This window comes from Heterodontus francisci, chromosome 23 (genome assembly GCF_036365525.1).
Source record: "Heterodontus francisci isolate sHetFra1 chromosome 23, sHetFra1.hap1, whole genome shotgun sequence".
Lineage (NCBI taxonomy): Eukaryota > Metazoa > Chordata > Chondrichthyes > Heterodontiformes > Heterodontidae > Heterodontus > Heterodontus francisci.
In genome coordinates this window covers 36,817,969-36,841,125 of record NC_090393.1, presented here as the reverse complement: position 1 = coordinate 36,841,125, position 23,157 = coordinate 36,817,969, and the positions used below count along the sequence as shown (strand labels likewise).

Genomic DNA, 23,157 nt, shown 5'->3' with positions numbered 1-23,157 from the left:
ACTAGAGTAAATGGGAACCAGGGGGAAAACTATCCACTGGTTGGAGTCCTGCTTAGTACAAAAAAAGATGGTTGTGGTTGTTGGAAGTCAATCGTCTCAGTTCCAGGACATCACTACAGGAGTTCCTCAGGGTAGTGTCCAAGGCCCAACCTACTTCAGCAATGACCTTCTCTCCATCATAAGGTCAGAAGTGATGATTTCACAATTTTTAGCACTATTCGCGCCTCCTCAGACACTGAAGCAGTCCGTGCCATATGCAGAAAGACCGAGACAACATCCATGCTTGGGCTGATGATTGGCAAGTAACATTCATGCCTCCCGAGTGCCAGGCAGTGACCATCTCCAACAAGATAGAATCTAACCATCTCACCTTTACGTTCAATGGTATTACCATCACTGAATCCTCCACCATCAATATCTGGGGGTTACCATTGATCAGAAACTGAACTGGACCAGCCAAATAAATGCTGTGGCTACAAAAGCAGGTCACAGGCTGGGAATTCTGTGGTGAGTAGCTCACCTCCTGACTCCCCAAAGCTTGTTCACCATCTACAAGGCACAAGTCAGGAGTGTGATGGAATACTCTATACTTGCCTGGATGGGTGCAGCTCCAGAAACACTCACTAAGCTCAACACCATCCACGACAAAGCAGCCCACTTGATTGGCACCTCATCCAGCACTTCAATATTCAGAGACTCCACCACTGACTCACAGTAGCAGTACTGTGTATGATCTACAAGATGCACTATAGCAATGCACCAAGGCTCCTTAGACAGCACCTTCCTAACCTGCGATCTCTACCACCTAGAAGGACAAGGGCAGCAGATGCATGAGAACACCGCCACCTGCAAGTTCCCCTCCAAGCCACACACCATCCTGATTTGGAACTATATCGCCGTTTCTTCACTGTCACTGGGTCAAAATCCTGGAACTCCCTTCCTAACATCATTGTGGGTGTATGTACGCCGCATGGACTTCAGCGGTTCAAGAAGGTAGCTCACCATCACCTTCTCATGGGGGCAATTAGGGATGGGCAATAAATGCTGGCTTAGCCAGCGACGCCCACATACCCCGAATGAATAAAATAATTTCCAGCACTCAGTTGTGTTTTCATATCATCCCATTATTGGTCTTTTTTTGCTATTATCTATTTATTTATTGCATTTTTTTCGTGGAATCATACGGAGATTGCAGCAAGTCAACCTTGTAGCTGACTATTTGGAGCTCATGACTCGGCGGGAACTGCGTCAGCACGTGTAGCGTCTGCTGGTTGCTATGGTGATGGGACGTGCTGTCGTCATCGCGCAGGGGCGTGCCCCTTCGGTCAGTGACGTCTGACAATGGCTGGCATGTGACGCAGTGAGATGGCGATGGCGATGGCGGTAACCAGGGTTTCGTGCTCTCTGTTGCGGTTTGTGAATGCTCGAGCACCGCTGACGGCTGCTTATCACAAAAAGGTAACCGGCAGCGGGGGAGTTTGAAGCAGCGAGGTCCCTAGGCCCACCACCTGTGCGCTGGGAGGTTTTTTTTTTGCTGCGTTGTGTATCAGAGCTCCTCAGAGGTCGCAAAACACTGCGGGCGCTGGAGATGTGATGGAGAGAGGGTAATGCTGGAAATAACTCACTGGGCAGGCAGGAGGTGATTAATCAACCTTTCTTCGCGGCCGCCACCTGAAAGGTTAATTCGACACTTGATGTGTGACCTGAGTGTTTACAGCATTCCTTGTAACAAAGGAAAAGTGAGTAGGTGGAGGGAGGGGAGAGAGGTCGCGGATGGGGAGAGTGGGTGACTTGCATTTATGTAGCGTCTTTCACGATCTCAGGACGTCCCAAAGCATTTCAGCCAATGAAGTACTTTTGAAATGTTGTAATGTAGGAAAATGGCAGCCAGTTTGTGCACGGCAAAGAGCGTTGTGATAATGACCAGATAATCAGTTTTTGTGATGTTGATTGAGGAATAAATATTTTTTCAAAATACTGTCATGTGATCTGAGAGTGTGGTCAGGCCTCTGTTTAATGTCTCATCTGGATGATGGCAGTGCAGCGCTCCCTCAGTATTGCACTGGAGTTCAGCTTTGATTTTTCTGCTCAAGTCCTGCATTGGAACTTGAACCCACAACCTTCTGACAAAAGCAAGAGTGCTGCTGACGGAGTCATGGCTGACACTATAAGATATAAGATAGATGGGTATAAAGAATGGAAAAAGTTTGGAAATAGAGGGAGTTGGGGTGCAATGTTGTGGAAAATGGCAGAGGCCTTTAGATTGAAGAATGTATAGAGAAGGAACAACATCGGTGCAATATTAGGAGGAGCTTCTGATGGGGAAAGAGTCAAGCATTTGTGTTTTATAGTAAGGGTAGACATTGGAGTGCAATCAGTTCTCTTTGGGTGTTTTTGAACAGAAATAAGATGCAGAAAACATGGATTTTTCAATCAATGATTCAGCAATATGAGTGCAGTCTTGTGATACGCTTATGCACTTAGAATTTCACAGTTAAGTTGTACATAAGTTTTAGTCTACCTGTCTTTGTAAAGAGAGGGAGGAAAATAGGAGTTAAGTGTGAAGACTATCTTCATATCAGTGGTAGATGGATTAGAGTGATTGCATATTTTTGGAGTAGGTCAGTTGTCTGTTCTCTCTACATGGCATGTTTTATGGAAGGTTGCTTGTCAGTCTTTAGTTGAAGAATGCTGTGTGATATGGGGGAACCTCAAGGAGTGAATTTTTTCCTTATTCGTTCATGGGATGTGGGCATCGTTGGCTAGGCCAGCATTTATTGCCCATCCCGAATTGCTCTCGAGAAGGTGGTGGTGAGCTGCCTTCTTGAACCGCTGCAGTCTATGTGTGGTAGGTACACCCACAGTGCTGTTAGGAAGGGAGTTCCAGGATTTTGACCCAGTGACAATGATGGACCGGCATCGTAATTCCATGTCAGGATGGTGTGTGACTTGGAGGGGAACTTGCAGGTGGTGGTGTTCCCATGCATCTGCTGCCCTTGACCTTCTAGGTGGTAGAGGTCGTGGGTTTGGAAGGTGCTGTCTAAGGAGCCTTGATGAGTTGCTGCAGTGCATCTTGTAGATGGTACACACTGTTGCCACTGTGCGTCGGTGGTGAAGGGAGTGAATGTTGAAGGTGTTGGATGAGGTGCCAGTCAAGTGGGCTGCTTTATCCTGGATGGTGTTGAGCTTCTTGTGTTGGAGCTGCACCCATCCAAGCAAGTGGAGAGTATTCCATCACACTTCTGACTTGTGCCTTGTAGCTGGTGGACAGGCTTTGGGGAGACAGGAGGTGAGTTACTCGCTGCAGAATTCCCAGCCTCTTGTCTGCTCTTATAGCCGCAGTATTTATGTGGCTGGTCCAGTTCAGTTTCTGATCAATGGTAACCCCCAGGATGATCGTGAAGGATTCAGTGATGGTAATGCCATTGAACATCAAGGGGAAATGGTTAGATTCTCTCTTGTTTGAGATGATCATTGACTGCCACTTGCATGGTGTGAATCTTACTTGCCACTCATCAGCCTAAGCCTGGATGTTGTTCAGGTCTTGCTGCATCTGGACACAGACTGCTTCAGAATGAACTGGCTTTCAAAACTTTCATATTGCTTATTCAAAGCTGATGGTCTAAATTTAATATCATAGTTAAATTACTTTTTCAAGTTCTGAGATTATTTTCCCCCCCTGCTGTACAGGTAGTGGACCACTATGAAAATCCCAGAAATGTTGGATCCTTGGATAAGAATTCAAAGAATGTTGGGACAGGCCTGGTTGGTGCACCAGCTTGTGGTGATGTCATGAAACTACAGGTACAATTATTTCATGTCTGTCGTAAAGGATCTGTCAATGGCTCAGTTGGTAAATTTGCTTCCCAGTATGGAAGTTAATTATAGGGATGGGTCCAAGTTTCAACCTAGTTGTTGGCTGAGGTAGCTGATCTCAGCTAGGATGCAACAGTTGGCCTCAGTGCCACTGGACTGGGCACGTTTAAAGTTGCACAGAATTACTACTCTTGATTTATGGTCCAATGATCCTTGCTAGAAAGTGTGCAAGTGGGTAAGAACAAGGACGCACTTTAATCCATCCAGATTCACAGGTGAAGAAGGCCACTTTGGCAAAATGACGGAGGGCTGCATCCCCATGGAACCATACTCCAGCGAGAGTTGGTGCCTTCAGGTGAGGAGGCACAATTGGACTGGAAGCTGAATAGTATCACGCCAGGAACCATGTAGACCTTTAACTGGTGGTCTTCAAACGTTTATGGTATTTTTAGAAATTTTAACCTATTTCAAGGGGAGGGCAACTTTCTGCCCGAACATCCGAGGAAGTTTCAACTATAGGGAAATAATGCTATCATTGCAGAAAATATGGTGTCTCATTCTTTATATTAATGTGTACAAAATTTAAACATTTAAAATTAAAGTGAAGCTAATTGTTGGATCCAGTGGTATCTCTGAGCAAGGTATTACAGTTCAGTTGCCAAATGGTGTGGGGGATTTGCTGCTGGTAATTGTGGATTTTTCAGATTGACACAATGTCAAGGTGCAGCTGACATGCTGTTTACAGGAGTGAGCAGCTATAAACGTCTAATGTCTTTGAAGATGTGTACTGGTATAAAGTCAAACATCTTTCCTAGTTTAGTGATGCTGTGTGACTTTAGACTGTTAGCCCAGGAGCTGCAGATTTGCTTTTCTGTAATCGGCATTGCATTGTTGCTTCACTGAGTGATTGGCTTAGTTGAACACTTAAGTGCCAAACAATGATAAATTTTCTAGAGGATTCGTTCATCTCATAACCATCAATCCTGTTTTATCTCCTTAGACAGATTTTGGAATACTTCAGTGTTTTTAATAGATATATAATTTCCTAATTATGTCCCCGTCCCATGTGCCAGTTTATCCCTGAAAGGTCAGGACTACATTGAGGGCAAATGGCTGTTCCCATCTTGGAGGATGTCTCCAGCCTATTGTACTGGTGTGGGGAGATTGCAATAGATGCGCTGCTCTTTCTCCCCAACCATCCCCTTAATGTTGCAGGTTAGAATGTTTGCTACAATTCTGTCTGGTTAATGCTCAAATAGTGATTTTAATTTTGAGTGTTATGATAGAGATGCTGAGTGAGAGCAACGATTACAACTTGTTTGTATTTGACTGTTTCCCTTCTGTAGATTGAAGTGGATGAGAATGGGAAAATTGTTGATGCAAGATTTAAAACATTTGGCTGTGGATCTGCAATTGCTTCTAGCTCACTGGCTACAGAATGGGTGAAAGGAAAAACGGTAAAGATATTTAATCTTAAAACTCTACCTCGTGACAGTCTCTGCGTCTGAAGTAACTTCAATGGAAATATCACAGAAGGAACCAAAATGCGCCTTTTTAATACTAAAACACTGGTAACATTAAATACTGATCTCAGTGACTGAGGATAAGTTTGTAACTAGACGTTGCTAGTTCCTCTCCATCAGATGATTTATATTAGCAGATATCCTCTTCCCTACCCCAGTTTTCTGGCACCCCATGACTTGGCAGTTGTAAAATTCTGATATTTTTAAAAATGCACTATGTATACATGGTATCTCCTCCTTTCATGGCAGCAGTAGAGACTGCCTGAAAATGTATCTGAGGACAGAGTATAGAAAAAGTACAGGTTCTCTATCGTAGACAGATTTAGTTACAGGAATTGCTATTGGACCAGTTATGGATGAGCTGGTGCCAAAATCTCCCAAATTAGTACTAACTAATAGGACAGGAAAATAACTTGCCCACGTGGCAATGGATGGTACATACACAAATTCACTTGCTCTTGTTTTCTCCTTGTGGGAAATACTTTGTCCAATTTTGATTGAGGTTTTGACCTGAGCTTGCAGTATCTGCTGATATACCATTGCATTATACAATGGGGTCACGTAGTATCTCATCAAAATATGACATTTTTCACTGCATCTTGTAAAGTATATTGTCCGCTTTGCTATATTTTTGTGCCTCAGGGTTACATGCTCAGTTTGAAGAAATTATCATTGGCCTTCATTCAATTGCAGGTTGATGAAGCATTGACGATTAAGAATACAGACATTGCTAAGGAACTATGTCTTCCTCCAGTCAAACTGCACTGCTCAAGTAAGTCTGAATTCATTTTACAGTGATGTAAAGCAGATGTGACTCATTGGTTTGCTAGCACAAATGACTTGAATTTGTAAGGTGCATTTAATACTCAAACACATCCCTCTTCAGAGTTGGAGAAACCAAACCTGAGCAGCAGTAAGAGAAATTGGGGGAGGTGGTTGAAGGTCAGGTTCAGGAGGTAGGTTTCAAGACTTTTGACAGTGGGTAGGGATTTGGGGAGAAAATTCTAGAGTAGGGTGAGGTGACTGAAGGCAGTGGATACTCAATGGCAAGCAGAGGGTGCACTTCAGAGATTCCATGTGTCACCCCTCCTAATAGCTCCTTCTTTGGCTCAACATCCATCTTTGTTTAATGCTTCTGAAGCTGCTTGAAACATTTTTCTATGCTAAGCTCGCTACACAGATGGACAGTGGAAGAAGTGAGTTGTCCATTTGACTGTTTCCCTTCTGTAGATTGAAGTGGACGAGAATAGGAAAATTTATTGATGCAAGATTTAAAAACATTTGGTTATGGATCTGCAATGGGAGATATGCGGTTTGTGGCTCTTTTCTGGGTTTGAGAAGGACTCGAGGTTAAGTCAAGTTTCTAAGAAGCTAGGAAGAAGTGGTGGTATGAGGGCCTAAGAAGTATTTGGCAGGCAGCTTTGGTCTTGCCCCTGTTCTGCTGCAGAAAATCTGGCTTATCTACAATTGATGCCACATGGCTAGGCAGACAGCACAGCAGTGCTGGTGGTGGGGAAGTGAAGCTGGGTATTGGCATACATCTGAAAGCTGATTACATGCTATGGATGATAAAACTATCATCTAGCAACGAGGCCAATGATGAATCATTATAGCATAGTAGAAGCAATAATGCAATCATTAAACAGTTAAAGCCTAGAAATTACTGTTAGCAATATTAACAGATGAATGCTTAACTTGTACATATGACCTTCCTCTATTTGCTATATGACTGGTTTATCCCACTTAAAGTTGGCAGAATGTGACTCGAGCATTTGTGTAAAATATTTGTCTGCTATTAGAATTTCTAGCAAAAATGTTGATGTAGAGCTGCAAAATGTGTGTTGGTAACAGTTGGATAACCTGTTTGGTATGACTTCTCTTGCAGCCTCACTGTGCTGACTATCCTGAGCGTTGACTGAAATGGTGGCATTTGTGCTTCTGAATCAGAAGCTTATAGGTTCAAGCACCCACTCCAGGTGTTTACATATTCTTGGCTGACCTTTCAGCTACTTAGATGAAGGAGGCAGAAGAGTCTTGTTGGCTGTACAGAAACTCTCAGATGGCACAAATTGTTCTTGGAGCGAAAGAGTGCGAGGGGGAGACGGTGGGGTAGTGGTAATGTCATGACTAGTAATCCAGAGACCCAGGCTAATACTCTGAGCAGGGGTTCAAATCCCACCATGGCAGCTGGTGGAATTTAAATTCAATTAACAGTGACCTGCTGATGTCATCAGAGCTCTCCAAGCTGCGCCCATGTGCAAACGGTCTCCTGCACTCTGAGATGTGCAGCCTACGTCTTGCCTTGCCAGGACTAACAGGCACATGTGCAGAAAAGCGCGCTCTTTTTCCCCCCCCCACCCCCCCCCCCGGCCACTCACTCCAGACTCCTTGCTGCTCGCCTCCCACCCCTCCACCCCACCCTCTCCTGCTCTCCAGCCGCATTCTCCCCCCCACCCCTCCAGCCGCTTGCTCCCCAATCTCTTTCCCCCTCCCACCCGCCATCCCTCCAGATGCTAGCTCTAGGCTGCGGACCACGAGGGGTGAAGGGGCAATGTAGGAGTGAGTGGCTGAGAGGAGGGAAACGGTGCAGCCTAGATCTAGTGTCTGGAGGGATGGGGGGGGGGGAGCGCTGAGTGAGCGGCTGGAGAGTGGGTTTTGGGGGGTAGGGTGGAGAGTGAGCAGCCGGACAGTGGGATGGCACTGAAACCTCAGTTAGAGGGTGTGCAGCACTGTCAGAGGTGCTGTCCTTCTAATGAGACCTTAAACAGTACAATGTTCTCTGTGTATCAAGCATGTCCAGTGTGTGCTGCCATGGGTTGAAGTTGTTTTTCTGTGATAAATTGAGCAGCGCCATCTTTAATCGGCAGCAGCCTGAACGTCACAAACAGTGATGTTTAAGTGGATGAGACTGCATTTGCGCATGTGCTAGTACAGTGCCACCTAGTGATTGTGTTGTCAGCAAATGCAGCCGTCTATTAATTAATGAAAATCTGGAATATTGACCATGAAACTACCATCAATTGTCGTAAAAACCAATCTGGTTCACTAATGCCTTTCAGTTAAGGAGAGCAGATTTCCTTCCCTGGTCTAGTCCACGTGTGACTCATAACTGCCCTCTGAAATGGCCTAGCAAACTATTCAGTTGTACAAAGCCGCTGCACAAAAGTTGAGAAGGAATAAAACCAGCTGGAACACCCATAGTCAACCTGGGCACTGGAAATGACAACGGCAAACCCAGCCCTGTCAACGCTGCGAAGTTCTCCTTACTAACATCTGGGGATTTGTGCCAAAATTGGGAGAGCTGTCCCACAGACTGGCCAAGCAACAGCCTGACACAGTCATACTCACGGAAACATACCTTTAAATCCAATGTCCCAGACACCACCATCTTGTTCAACTGGCAGGACAGACCCACCAGAGGTGGCGGCACAGTTGTATACAGTCAAGAGGGAGTTTCCCTGGGAGTCCTCAACAATTGATTCTAGACTCCATGAAGTATCATGGCATCAGGTCAAACATGAGCAAGGAGACCTTCTGCTGATTACCATCTACCACCCTCCCTCAACTGATGAATCAGTACTCCTCCATGTTGAAGACCATTTGGAAGAAGGGGCACAGAATGTATTCTGAGTGGGGGACTTCAATGTCCATCACCAAGAGTGGCTCGGTGGCACCTCTACTGACTGAGCGGGCCGAGTCCTGAAGGATATATCTACCAGACTGGGCCTGCGGCAGGTGGTGAGGGAACCAACAAGAGGGAGAAACCTACTAGATCGTGTCCTCGCCAATCTATCTGTTACAGATGCATCTGTCCGTGATAGTATTGGTAGGAGTGACCACTGCACAATCCTTGTGAAAATGAAAGTCCTGTCTTCACACTGAGGACACCCTCTATCATGTTGTGTGGCACTCCCAATGTGTTAAAGGGGATAGATTGAGAACACATCTGGCAGCTCAAAACTGGCCATGAGGCGCTGTGTACTATCCGTAGCAGAATTGTAATCAAACACATTGTAACCTCATGGCCCAGCATATCCCTCACTCTACCATTACCATCAAGCCAGGCAATCAACCCTGGTTCAATGAGGAGTGCAGGAGAGCATGCCAGGAGCAGTACCAGGCATACCTAAAACTGAGGTGTCAATCTGGTGAAGCTACAAGCCAGGACTACGTGCATGCCAAATAGCGGAAGCAGCATGCAGTATACATAGCTCAGCAATCCTGCAACCAACGGATCAAATCAAAGCTCTACAGTCCTGCCATATCCAGTCATGAATGGTGGTGGACAATTAAAAAACTAACAGGAAGAGGAGGCTCCACAAATATCCCCCACCCTCGATGATGAGGGAACCCAGCACATCAGTGCAAAGGTAAGGCTGAAGCATTCGTAACCATCTTCAGCCAGAAGTGCCGAGTGGATGATCCATCTTGGCCTCCTCCTGAGGTCCCCAGCATCTCATGCCAGTCTTCAGCCAATCCAATTCACTGCACAAAATTTAAAGGAATGGCTGAAGGCACTGGAAAGGCAACGGGCCCTGACAACATTCAGGCAATAGTACTGAAGACAAAAACAAGAAATGCTGGATTCACTCAGCAGGTCTGGCAGCATCTGTGGAAAGAGAAGCAGAGTTAACGTTTCGGGTCAGTGACCCTTCTTCGGAACTGACAAATATTAGAAAAGTCACAGATTATAAACAAGTGAGGTGGGGGTTGGGCAAGAGATAACAAAGGAGAAGGTGCAGATTGGACCAGGCCACATAGCTGACCAAAAGGTCACGGAGCAAAGGCAAACAATATGTTAATGGTGTGTTGAAAGACAAAGCATTAGTACAGATTAGGTGTGAATAGTACTGAAGACTTGTGCTGCAGAACAAGCCGCACCCCTAGCCAAGCTGTTCCATTACAGCTACAACACTGGCATCTACCTGAAAATGTGGAAAATTGCCCAGGTATGTCCTATCCACAAAAAGCAGGACAAATCCAAGCTGGCCAATTACCGCCCCATCAGTCTACTCTCGATAATCAGCAAAGTGATCAACAGTGCTATCAAGTGCCACTTAAACAGCAATAACCTGCCCACCAATGCTCAGTTTGGGTCCTGCCAGGGCCACTTGGCTCCAGAACTCATTACTGCCTCAGTCCACACATGGAAAAAAGAGCTGAATTCCAGAGGTGAGGTGAGGGTGACTGTCCTTGACATCAAGGCAGCATTTTACTGAATGAGCCATCAAGGAGCCCTAGCCAAATTGAAGTAAATGGGAATCGGAGAGAAGTCTCCACTGGTTGGAGTCATACTTGGCACAAAGGAAGGTGGTTGTTGGAGGCCAATCATTTCAGCCCCAGGTCATTGCTGCAGGAGTTTCTCCGGGTAATGTCTTAAGCCCAACATCTTCAGCTGCTTCATCAATGGCCTTCCCTCCATCATAAGGTCAGTGAGGATGTTTGCTGATGATTGGTACTGAACATTGTACATTTCAGAACTCCTCAGATACTGAAGCAGTCCATGTCCATGTACAGCAAGACCTGGACAACATACAGGCTTGGGTTAATAAGTGACTAGCAACATTCACACTACCGTGCCAGGCAATGACTATCTCCAATAAGAGAGAATCTTAACCATCTCCCCTTGACATTCAATGGCACTACCATTGCTGCATCCCCCACTATCAACATTCTGGGGGATTATCATTGACCAGAAACTGAACTGGGCCAACCACATAAATACTGTGGCTACAAGAGCAGTTCAGAAGCTGGGAATTCTGTGCTGAGTTAATCACCTCCTGACTCTCCAAAGCCTGTCCATCTACAAGGCACAAGTCAAGGTTATGTTGGAATACTCTCCACTTGCCTGGATGAGTACCGCTCCAACAACACTCTGGAAGCTCGACCCCATCCAGGCCAAAGCAGCCTGCTTAATTCACACCCATCCACCACCTTAAACATTCACTCCCTCCACCATCGACCCACAGTGGCAGCAGTGGCAGAATTATACAGCACAGAAACAGGCCCTTCGGCCCATCGTGTCTGTGCCAGCCATCCAGCACCCAATTATTCTAATCCCAATAGTTTCCCAACCACTAATAGTTTAGTTTAGAGATACAGCACTGAAACAGGCCCTTCGGCCCACCGAGTCTGTGCCGACCATCAACCACCCATTTATACTAATCCTACACTAATCCCATATTCCTACCACATCCCCACCTGTCCCCATATTTCCCTACCACCTACCTATACTAGGGGCAATTTATAATGGCCAATTTACCTACCAACCTGCAAGCCTTTGGCTTGTGGGAGGAAACCGGAGCACCCAGAGAAAACCCACGCAGACACAGGGAGAACTTGCAAACTCCACACAGGCAGGACCCAGAATTGAACCCGGGTCGCTGGAGCTGTGAGGCTGCAGTGCTAACCACTACACCACTGTGCCGCCAGCCTAATGTTAGACTCACTGGCCTGTAATTACCTGGTTTATCCCTGTCACCCTTCTTGAATAATGGTACCACATTCGCTGTCCTCTGGTACTTCTCCTTGGCGAGAGAGGATTTGAAAATTTATGTCAAAGCCCCTGCTATCTCCTCCCTTGCCTCACATAACAGCCTGGGATACATCTCATCTGGACCTAAGGATTTATCCACATTTAGGCCCGCTAAAACAGCTAATACTTCAATGCTAATATGTTCAAGTATATCACAATTCCCCTCCCTGATCTCTACACCTATGTTGTCCTTCTCCATAGTGAACACCGATGAAAAGTAATCATTTAAAACCTCACTTATGTCCTCTGGCTCCACACACAGATTGCCACTTTGGTCCCTAATAAGCCCCACTCTTTCCCTTGTTATCTTCTTACCCTTAATATACTTATAAAATGCCTTAGAATTTTCCTTTATCTTGCCTGCCAGTGTTTTTTCATGTCCTCTCTTTGCTCTCCTAATTTTTTTAAGTGCCACCCTACACTTTCTATACTACTCTATTGCCTCTGCTGTTTTCAGCACTTGGGATCTGCCGTAAGCCTCTTTTTTTTCCTGATCCAATCCTCTATATCCCTTGACATCCAGGGTTCCCTGGGCCTGTTAGTCCTACCCTTCACCTTAATGGGTACATGTTGGCTCTGAACGCTCACAATTTCCTCTTTGACTCCCACTGAGGTGATGTAGAATTCCTACAAGTAGCTTCTCCCAGTCCACTTTGGTCAGATTCTGTTTTATCATATTGAAATCTGCCTTTCCCTAATTCAGTACCTTTTATTTCTGATCCATCTTTGCCCTTTTCAGTAACTACCTTAAATCTTAGTTATGGTCACTATCCCTGAAATGATCCCCCACTGACACTTCTACCACTTGACCGGCTTCATTCCCTAGGATTAGGTCCCGTACTGCCCCTTCTCTTGTAGGACTTTCTACATACTGGCTCAAAAAGTTCTACTGTATGCATTTTAAGAATTCCGCCCCATTTAAGCCTTTTGCAGTAAGACTATCCCAGTTAATATTGTGTAAGTTGAAATCCCCTACTATTATTACCCTATTATTTTTACACCCCTGAGATTTGCCTACATAGCTGCTCCTCTATCTCTTCCTGACTGGAGGCCTATAGTACACACTGTGTATGTGGTACACACAGTGTGTACCATATAAAAGATGCACTGCACCAACTCACCATGTTTCCTTCGACAGCACCTTCCAAGCCCTCTTCCAGCTAAAAGGACAAGGATAGCAGATGCATGGGAACGCCACTACCTGCAAGTACCCCTCTAAGTCGCACACCATCCTGGCTTGGAAATATATCGCCAGTCCCTCACTGTTGCTGGATCAAAATCCTGGAACTCCCTCCCTAACAGCACTGTAGGTGTACCTGCACCAGATGGACTGCAGCGGTTCAAGAAGGTAGCTCACCACCACCTTCTCAAGGGCAATTAGGGATGGGCAATAAATGCTGGTCTTTCCAGTGCCCCTCGCATCCTATGAAAGAATAAAAAAAAATTAAGGCATACAACCATTTTACTACTGGTCTAGGTCTGACCTTTTTGCGGAATATATAACTTACATTGTGGCCTGTATGGTTCAGAATCTGTTTCTCTTCAAATTATCTGGGTGAATCAAGGGCTATGGAAGCAGGTTCAGTTGAGGGGAAATGTGTAGTTCAATTCCTTATTTGGACTCAGTCAAGTAGATGTTTGTGAATTTAAACTGCATGGTTTAATTGCTTCTCTTTTTGTTTCAGTGCTGGCAGAAGATGCAATTAAAGCTGCGCTGGCTGACTACAAAGTGAAACAACAAAAAGAGAAGTAAAAAGATCCTAATTTGAAGTTGCCAGCGTCACCATGCTTTTCCAGCAACTTCTAACTAAGGCTGTAACTATTACAGTGACTCAGTTGTGTAGTGGAATTTCAATAAGCTATGGGGGGAAATCTGCTTAGAAAAATGTTGCATTGTAAGAAGGACAGTAGCAAACCATCAATTTATTAAATGGACTTGTAATGTATGATTCTATTTTGTGCCTTGTTTTTGTAGATTATAGAAAATTTATTTTTGGGATGGTGTTCAGTTTCTTGAAGTATTAAGATCATGGATGAGAAGAACACATGTTGGTTTAGCTGTATAATGGTCTTGACAGTATATTTGTACTGAGATACAATACATATATATATAATTCTATAAACATACACACAAATAAATAGTTTATTATCTCAGTAAGTTTTGTGCTTGGGTATCAATAAATTTCAAGAGTTAACAGCCCTTGGTGTAGCTATTAATCTGGTTCACAACCTAGTGGATATGGGCTCAAATCCCACAACTGTCCAGTTCTGCTGTTTGATTCTTTTCGAGTGTTGCATCTTAATTCTGCATGTGGAATATGAGAACTGAAACAGAAGCAAAACTAGCATATTTCATCTCTACCTGCACAGTGCACCTTCTAGAATGACTATCACATATTTAATGATCCAACATTATCGTGAAGATGATTAATCCTGTCATTTTATTTACATAATGCCAAGCAATTACTCGGGTTAAATGATTTACTGATCTGATCAATTAGATTTGTTGTATGATTTTGCTTAAATGTAGTACAAGTTGTCTGAAATGCTAAGCGATTATTTTTGAGTTGCAGTAACTTGTGGATGTTCTAAAGATCATTGGAAGACGGCAAAGTGTCTGATCTGTAATTTAAAAATACACCTGTTTCCGGCAATTTTGTTTTGTATTTCCAAATTACAATGGTGCCCATTTAATGTACAGACTTTTACATTTGCCATAAATGTTCCATTATTCTTTATTAATATTATAATCAATTCTCTAAATAAGCCATTTAGTGCTGCTCTTTTAAATGTAATCCTTTGGACCAGCTCAGATTTTTCTTGTATGATCTGTAAGTGATCTTGGTACACAAATCTCGTCTGAAAGCCAGCATGTAACTGGTTTTGGGATGTATTTTAACACTCTTTCTGCAGTAAGGATTTGGAAGCCAGTTATGTTTTAAATCAAAGTAGGTCTATGCAGCATTAAAATTCCTTTTACCGCCATATGCTGAGCTGCTGAAATAAGGCAGACACTGAAGACATGTATTAAAGCTAGACTGACCAGTTTCTGTATTGTCATGGCTCACGATCTGTTTGTAAGCTGCATTAGAGTCAAGTGATTCATCCCAGACTAGATGTCAGGATGGTTCTCCATTCATTTTGAGAATAGCAGTAAGTGGTTTTATGGGACCAACTTCCAAAATGGAGGAGAGGTAAAGGGAGAGGTATTACAGGAAGGAGCTTACTGATAAATAATTACATGAGGAACAAAGCATAAGCACAAATGGACATGCAGAAGTCAGTCCATTTGGGTCTGGGGAGGGGCCCTAGGTAGATTTGGGAAATCTGCTCATGTTCTGCCAGAACTGGTCGTCACCAGGAGGCTGGGGAAATCAGGTGAGGCTGCTGGTAGAGAGTGTGGTACATATTTATTTGCTCATGAGGTATTTGGACTTGGTTAAAATTAGATTTTATTATAACTGTTGCTGTATATTCACTTGCTGCTATTCACTAAAGCAGCTTAACAATTTCTGTCTACTTTGAAAAGGGCACATGTGGAAGACAAAATATCCAGTTCAGATCACAAAAGGGCTGTTTACACCCTGGGTTCCATTTGTATGAATAGATATTGGACAAAATGGGCATACACCTCAACACAACTTATTACAGGAGAGAGGAGTACCTTTAGAGAATATCAATGGCAAACCTAAAATTTGTAATGGTGACAATGAGTAAACCCAGTCTATTGCAATTGCAGTTGATTTTATGTAATATATCTATAAGGAATAATGAGTTTGTTCTGTTTTGAATGGAGATTTCTACTTTCAAATTGCAAAAAGGTAGAACAGTTAAGATTTATGACAGCTTTTACAATGAAAGTAATGTTTGGCTGATTAAGATGTCATTTTATTCAAAATGTTACATTTAATAAAGTATATTAACAGAGCAAGGATAAATAAAATCCTAACTTATGTCAACTTTATTGTACCCTGAGATTTAAACTTAATACATTTTTAATAAAACATCAAGCCTTATAGGTTATATACTGAGAATTTCAAAAGCTAGATTCTGAGAAATGTTTTGTCTTTGATTTGGGGAGAGTGGGGGGAAGCATGCTGGAACATGATCCTGGTTGCTGGAATTAGTAAGCCACCGAATAGTCCATTTTCACGATAGTCGCAAGTGCAGTAAGACCTTGAGCTTATCTGTGCTCCTTTTGTTTCGAGGCTATTCTCCTAATAGATTGGGCAGGGGCAAGAGAGCCACTTAAAACAGTTGAAATTTGAGTATCAAGAGTTTAGAAGCCTGATGATGCTGACAGCAGCTAAGAAGGACTGTCGTTGCTATAACTAATGGCTGCTAGGTAGGCAAATATATTTAAATATTTGTTTAAGGTGTTTGCTAACAAAACACTAATGCTAGTAATAACTCGTAGGCCAGTGCAAACAAAATCTAGACTCCAATTTTGAAAGTAAGAGGAAGTTAAGCAACAGTAACATGAGGAAAAACATTTTCCGCAGTGCGTGGTTCGGATCTGGAATGCACTACCTGAGTGTGGTGGAGACAGATACAATCGGGACTTCCGAAAGGGGATTGTATAAGTACCTGCAGGGCTACGGGGGGGAAAGGATGGGGCAGTGGAATTAGCTAATTTGCTCTTGCAGAGAGCCAGCAAGGACACGACAGGCCAAATGGCTGCCTCCTGTGCTTTAACTATTCTATGAATCTATGTAAGGGATAATCAGCTGTAAAAAGGAAACATTTGGATGTGTGACATATCCTACACTCAAAGCTAAATGTTAAATTAATGTTTTTCCAATACTTCAGAGGCTATTACTATGTAAAATGATTTATGGGCACAGTAGCTATGATGTAGAAATATGCATGGGAGAACTGCTAAAGGCATTTACAAAGTGCTTGGTCTCTTGCTTTAAGAAAGCCATTGGTTTTAAGTACAAGTAGGGAAACTAAAGTACATAAAACTGTAATTTGCATCCGTGACTGATTTTGAGAATTAAAGGTGCAGGATTTTTTTCAGAAGTGTTGGGGAATATGTTAAGGTAGAAGATTTGTTCCTTGATCCATGGTTTTGTGCATTTCAGTGTCACTTGTTCTTCAAGCCAAGAAGTATTTATCCTGAAAGAGCCATCCGTCTGCCAATTTTGCCCTAAAGACAGAAGCCATGTCATGTGGCAGTGCTCAACGTTGAAACTTGACTTCAGCTTGTAATGAGGTACCTCAGCAGTGGACCAGAAGTTTGAATAGGATGGTGGCAGCTCTGCTGATTTTTAGTAGCAGACATTGGATCAGAAGTTGATGCTGATGTAGAATGGGGATGGTTGACATATATGCATATGTGCTATAGTCTACAGAAAGTATCCAGTTTTGCAGCCATAAATAATGAAATATCTCCCATTCACGGTGGCATAAGCCTGTGATCCACTGCTAAGGAGTCATGTTTGATATGCTACTGAGGCATTACCAATGACTGAACACCAGCCTTTTCTGACATTGGCACCTGTGACTTTAAATTTATATGTAAAGTTATAATATTGAAGCTGGATGAATTTTCACAACGCAAATGCTCTCTCTCTCTCACATGGCTGATAAAGAGCAACAGATATAATTTCATAGAAGGTGGTTACGCCAGCTAATTACGTCAAGAGTAGCAGCGTATTGCTGTGATGTCTCCTTCACATTTGTGCATCAGGCATTGAGTCTCTTTATGTTCCATGGTCTGCTCTGGGTGACCACAGTCACACATTGGAGAGTTTTAAATTTTCTACTTTTGCATCAAGTATCTGCATCTCCCAAGGATTTTGTGGATGCAGTTTAAGGTTGTTCATGAGTTTCACAGAAGATGAAAGCCAGGGATCTTGTGCATTGAGTTTTACATGAGGTGCACGTGACTTCCTGTGAACTTCGTTCGGTTTTCCAAGCTTCTTCAGGGTTGAGTCGCATTGTTGAAGGTTAAGCATAGGGGTCCAAAATGGGCTTTTTCAACTTCAAATGGTATTGAGGGAGGTTGTTAAGGCCCCAGTGGATGGGGAGACATTTGTTTTCTAAATTCACTGGACTTCCTAAAGGGTTATGGCATCACCGTGAATGCACTTTGTTCCACAATTCAATATTGGGGTCGACTTGAAGATTCAAGCGAGGTCATGGTGCGCAGTATCGATGCAGAAAATCACTTTCAGGGTGCGCTTAGAATTCCGGTTATCAAAATGGAATAAAGCAACTTGTTTTGTGGGGGTTTGGCTTGAGCTTCCATTTCTGTAAATATTCCTCCAAGGTGTTTAGGTCACTGGTCATCCGCATAAGTGAATTTGCACGACGGCATGTCGCTCGTGTAGACATTGAAAAGCTTTGGCGTTATGTTTTGAGTCTTGTGGCTTGTTGAGAAACATGGACCAAGTTAACTTTGTTGCCCAAATGGACACGCAATCGCCTGTTGCTCAGTATAGTCCAAAGCAGGCATAGCGTTTTAAAGCAGGGGTTGATCCTTGCGAACTACACCCAGACTGTGTTGTAGGCTAATGAGAGGCCAACAAGGCTGCGTCACTCTGAGTTCTTAATTCAGTATGCATTGCTGGGATTAAACTGGGCACACCCGCTACAATTAGGTCGGAATCCCGCTTGTTCTTTTTGGATCACTGACTCAACGATGGACAGAAATGCTGAAGTTAATATACAGCATTCCTGATTTCTAAGATGCCATCATGAACACCATCAAAGATGCCCATCATCTTTGCGTGTATTTTTAAGGACAAACTTTGATACTATAGGTCAGAACTGACTTCTAACAAACGCTGATGGAGAAAGTGGTGTCACAAGAAGAAAATCAAAGCACTAATAATTCAGACCATCTGCAAACAAAATGGAGCACAAAGGAATACTGCAGATCCCATGAAAAGTCACATATATCATCATCCAGGGACAGAACGAGAAAATGCTGGAAATAGCAGGTAAGGCAGCATCTCTGGAGAGAAACAGAGTTGACGTTTCAGTGTCTGTGTTCTGCTGAAAGGCCACACACGCTGAAACGTTATCTCTTTTTTTTCTCACCAGACATGCTGCCTGACCTGCTGTTTATTTCCAGCATTTCTAGTATTTGTTTCAGATTTCCAGCATCAGCACTATTTTGCTTTTGAAATGATCCAGGGAATCAGGCAAATTGTGTATCTTTGCCACAAGCGACAGCCACCGTGTGCTCCACCATAAATCCGCCTTACTTAATGCCTAATGACGATTACATTTTTTACGTATAAAGGCTTGGAGATGTGCACTATTTTAGGTTGTTTTAAAGAGCTTGGCACTAATTCCTGATAACACTGCAGCAATTGCAGGAATAACCGTGGGGCATGCAGTGCAGCCACGTTCTGCTGTAGTACAGCATCACTTCTTAAAGCTACTGTCATTTATTTTCTCGCATGCAACTAACCAGATTGCAACAAATAATGTGACATTATGGCAACGTATTCACCATCCTGGGCGATCAAAAGCAAATGTGGCTGTTCATATCCGATGCGATCCTGTTTTGGGAACACCATGTATTGGAATTCTGATACATTGGGTGCTTGGGAAAATTTGCGCTGTGGACTGTTATCCAGTTTTTAAAATTAATTTTATGTGGGTTAAACTGTTACGTTGAATGATGCCATTTTAATAAATAAATCTGACAGCTGGCAAATAATGTGAATCATAAGATACGCTTATATAAATTGTTCTTGCATTCTGGAAAAGTACAGAAGTGGAGATGCCGGGGATTGAACCCGGGGCCTCATACATGCAAAGCATGCGCTCTACCACTGAGCTACATCCCCAGTTCAAGTAGCATTTTAATGAGATCCATAAAAAACTCCACACAAGATCATAGGGCAGGTTGTTCAACTTTGCCTGCCTGAGAGCAAAGACCAAAGTACGGAAAGTCCTCATCAGGGAACTCCTCTTTGCTGACAATGCTACAGTAACATCTCACACTGAAGAGTGGCTGCAGAGTCTCATCGACAGGTTTGCGGCTGCCTGCAATGAATTTGGCCTAACCATCAGCCTCAGGAAAACAAACATCATGACACAGGACGTCACAAATGCTCCATCCATCAATATCGGCGACCACGCTCTGGAAGTGGTTCAAGAGTTCATCTACCTAGGCTCAACTATCACCAGTAGCCTGTCTCTCGTTGCAGAAATCAACAACGGCATGGGAAAGGCTTCCACTGCTATGTCCAGACTGGCCAAGAGAGTGTGGGAAAATGGCACACTGACACGGAACACAAAAGTCCGAGTGTATCAAGCCTGTGTCCTCAGTACCTTGCTCTATGGCAGCGAGGCCTGGACAACGTATGTCAGCCAAGAGCGACGTCTCAATTCATTCCATCTTCGCTGCTGTCGGAGAATCCTTTGCATCAGGTGGCAGGACCGCATCTCCAACACAGAAGTCCTCGAGGCGGCCAACATCCCCAGCTTATACACACTACTGAGTCAGCGGCGCTTGAGATGGCTTGGCCATGTGAGCCGCATGGAAGATGGCAAGATCCCCAAGGACTCATTGTACAGCGAGCTCGCCACTGGTATCAGACCTACCGGCCGTCCATGTCTCCTCTTTAAAGAAGCCTGCAAACGTGACATGAAGTCCTGTAACATTGATCACAAGTCGTGGGAGTCAGTTGCCAGCGATCGCCAGAGCTGGCGGACAGCCATAAAGGCAGGGCTAAAGAATGGCGAGTCGAAGAGACTTAGCAGTTGGCAGGAAAAAAGACAGAAGCGCAAGGGGAGAGCCAACTGTGTAACAGCCCCGATAAACTATTTTTTCTGCAGCACCTGTGGAAGAGTCTATCACTCTAGTATTGGCCTTTATAGCCACTCCAGGCGCTGCTCCACAAACCACTGACCACCTCCAGGCGCTTACCCATTGTCTCCCGAGGCAAGGAGGCCAAAGAAGAAGAAGAAAAAACTCAATGCTCAGCATTAAACTATTCGCATTGAAAATTGGTTTAAATCAATCAGCCCTTCATGATGTTGAGCCGCCCTTATGCTTTTTTATTTGGCGATGTATGAAAATACGAAAATGTCAGAGAAGACCAGTCGGGATGCCTTATGCATCACAATTAACATTCCGTACTCACCAAGAGAGGCAAAATGCACTTACCATTTCAACTGTATTAGTTGGTTTATGTCTCTGGTGTGGCTTCAGGGTCTAGGTTTCTGTTCTGTCTCACATGGCCCTCTAGATCACAAGATAGTTGAAATCAGAAAGGTTAATATCTAAAGTGATCCTAACTCACCATTCCCCCAACCCATCGTTGTAGCTATAATAAAAGCAAAATACTGCGGATGCTGGAAATCTGAAATAAAAACAAGAAATGCTGGAACCACTCAGCAGGTCTGGCAGCATCTGTGGAGAGAGAGGCAGAGTTAACGTTTCGGGTCAGTGACCCTTCGATTATTAATCCTTTCGAAAAGGGGGTTCTTTAAGCGTAAAGTTTGAAAACCACTACTCAGATTCCCATTGCTGCATTAACTATAAGAATGTAAATTTGAGACTCCCTGTCATGTTCAGTCCTCGTTAGTATAGTGGTCAGTATCCCCGCCTGTCACGCGGGAGACCGGGGTTCAATTCCCCGACGGGGAGAACAATTTAACTTTTCCTACCTTATTTCATTCACTGCCTTTCAAATTTTATACATTTTTTTATGGGGATGTGGGTGACGCTGGCAAGGCCAGTATGTATTGCTCATCCCCCATTGCCCATGAGAAGGTGGTGAAAAAAAAGGTATTAAAATTTAAAAGGTAGTGAAATGATGTAAAAACAAAGTGCCTCCCTGTCGGAGAACTGAATCCCAATCTCCCGCCTGACAGGCGGGGATATTTAATCACTATGCAAAGGAAAAGCCATACACAAACTCAATCACCACATCAGCTCTGGAAATTAGTCTTTACTCCCGAGAGCTGGGATATAAAATGATACAATATATTTCCTGGCTTGGCGTTGAGTTTAATGCAAATCGCCATTAATTAAAGTGATGCAACATTCTCGAGCTCACTCAACTGGTTGAAAAAAGGAGTCGTTGCATCTACGGACCTAACTAAAGGAAAACACATTTCATTCACGGCTTAAAGAATGATCAAAATTTTATTTGTTGAAAACTGATTCCTAAAGCATTTAAAGCAAAATTTCCAAACACATGACTAGTGTAGGGGATGTAGCTCAGTGGTAGAGCGCATGCTTTGCATGTATGAGGCCCCGGGTTCAATCCCCGGCATCTCCACATCTTTTAATTTTCACTTCCAAGAACTAGGAATTGGATTGAAAAACATCGAACGTTTGCTGCCGACTGCGTCTGTCAGTATATCACAATAATTGTCCAAACATCTCAACAGTATTTTAATTTTGCCGGATTGAAAAATAACATTCTAAATGCTGGGAAGTTGAAAAAATAGTAAATGTTGAAAATTCAAAACTAATCCACCAGATTACAACAGTAATAAGAACAGAAACTGCTGGAAATACTCAGCAGGTCTGGCAGCATCTGTGGAGAGAAAAGCAGAAGCTGGCAGACCGACTGAGTATTTCTAGCATTTTTTTGTTTTTATTTCAGATTTCCAGCATCTGCAGCATTTTGCTTTTATTTTAGGTTACAACAGTATCCTAACTTAACCTATTTTAAAATTGTTACAGCACATAAGGAGGCCATTCAGTGGCACATGGTGACTGACTGTAATAATTCCATCATTTTCTGGTATTTTAGGTTTGAAGAATAGTTGGTGATACAACATATGGTTACAAAATTGTTTAATTCCCATTTTTTTCTCCATAACACTGAATTCTCTATGAACCCCTATCGGAGAAAATTATTCCAAAACTGCAGAGTTTTCTAACACCCAAACCCCCAGCTATGAAAAATTCATTGGAAATTGATGAGGATCAACAACGTTGGAAGTGGAATTTAAAAAGTGGGCACACCTAATCTGGGTAACTATGGACCCATTAATCTTACATCATAATGGGTAATATAATGGAAATTACAGCAAGGTGTAGATTGAAGGAGCATTTGTACTGCAATCGCTCAATATCTTAAAAGAAGTTGACTTTTGTCAAGTGGAACTTTAGAAATAAAACTAATAGTGGAAGCGCCTATGTTAGAGTCCTATATGGACACTGCTAAGGAAATCAAAATCCAGGGGAATTCAGAGTAAAATGTGGAATCACTGAGAAACAGTATTTTGAATGACTTAAGGGTTTCTGCCTCAACTACCCTTTCAGGCAGAGTTCCAGACCCCCCCACCACCCTCTGGGTGAAA

General features: G+C 43.4%; 1 protein-coding gene and 3 non-coding genes across 4 annotated transcripts; 3 read left to right on the top strand and 1 right to left on the bottom strand.

Moving 5' to 3' along the window:
* Nucleotides 1-1,326: 1,326 nt before the first annotated feature.
* On the top strand, nucleotides 1,327-13,820 carry iscua (iron-sulfur cluster assembly enzyme a). The gene is made up of 5 exons (XM_068055072.1): nucleotides 1,327-1,458; nucleotides 3,691-3,804; nucleotides 5,163-5,273; nucleotides 6,033-6,111; nucleotides 13,560-13,820. The coding sequence occupies exons 1-5, from the start codon at nucleotides 1,366-1,368 to the stop codon at nucleotides 13,625-13,627; spliced, it is 465 nt and encodes a 154-aa protein (XP_067911173.1). The 5' UTR covers nucleotides 1,327-1,365; the 3' UTR covers nucleotides 13,628-13,820.
* A 5,787-nt stretch (nucleotides 13,821-19,607) lies between these two features.
* On the bottom strand, nucleotides 19,608-19,679 carry trnaa-ugc (transfer RNA alanine (anticodon UGC)). Its single transcript has one exon. It is a non-coding gene; the product is annotated as a tRNA-Ala (tRNA).
* A 1,736-nt stretch (nucleotides 19,680-21,415) lies between these two features.
* On the top strand, nucleotides 21,416-21,487 carry trnad-guc (transfer RNA aspartic acid (anticodon GUC)). The gene has a single exon. It is a non-coding gene; the product is annotated as a tRNA-Asp (tRNA).
* Nucleotides 21,488-22,052: 565 nt separating this feature from the next.
* Nucleotides 22,053-22,124, top strand: trnaa-ugc (transfer RNA alanine (anticodon UGC)). The gene has a single exon. It is a non-coding gene; the product is annotated as a tRNA-Ala (tRNA).
* The last annotated feature ends 1,033 nt before the right edge of the window (nucleotides 22,125-23,157 follow it).

Coding starts and splice junctions, on each gene's coding strand:
- iscua (XM_068055072.1), top strand. CDS start 1,366: ATGGCGATGGCGATGGCGGTAACCAGGGTTTCGTGCTCTCTGTTGCGG. Junction 3,805..5,162: donor GTGATGTCATGAAACTACAG/GTACAATTATTT, acceptor TCCCTTCTGTAG/ATTGAAGTGGATGAGAATGG. Junction 6,112..13,559: donor AGTCAAACTGCACTGCTCAA/GTAAGTCTGAAT, acceptor TTTTTGTTTCAG/TGCTGGCAGAAGATGCAATT.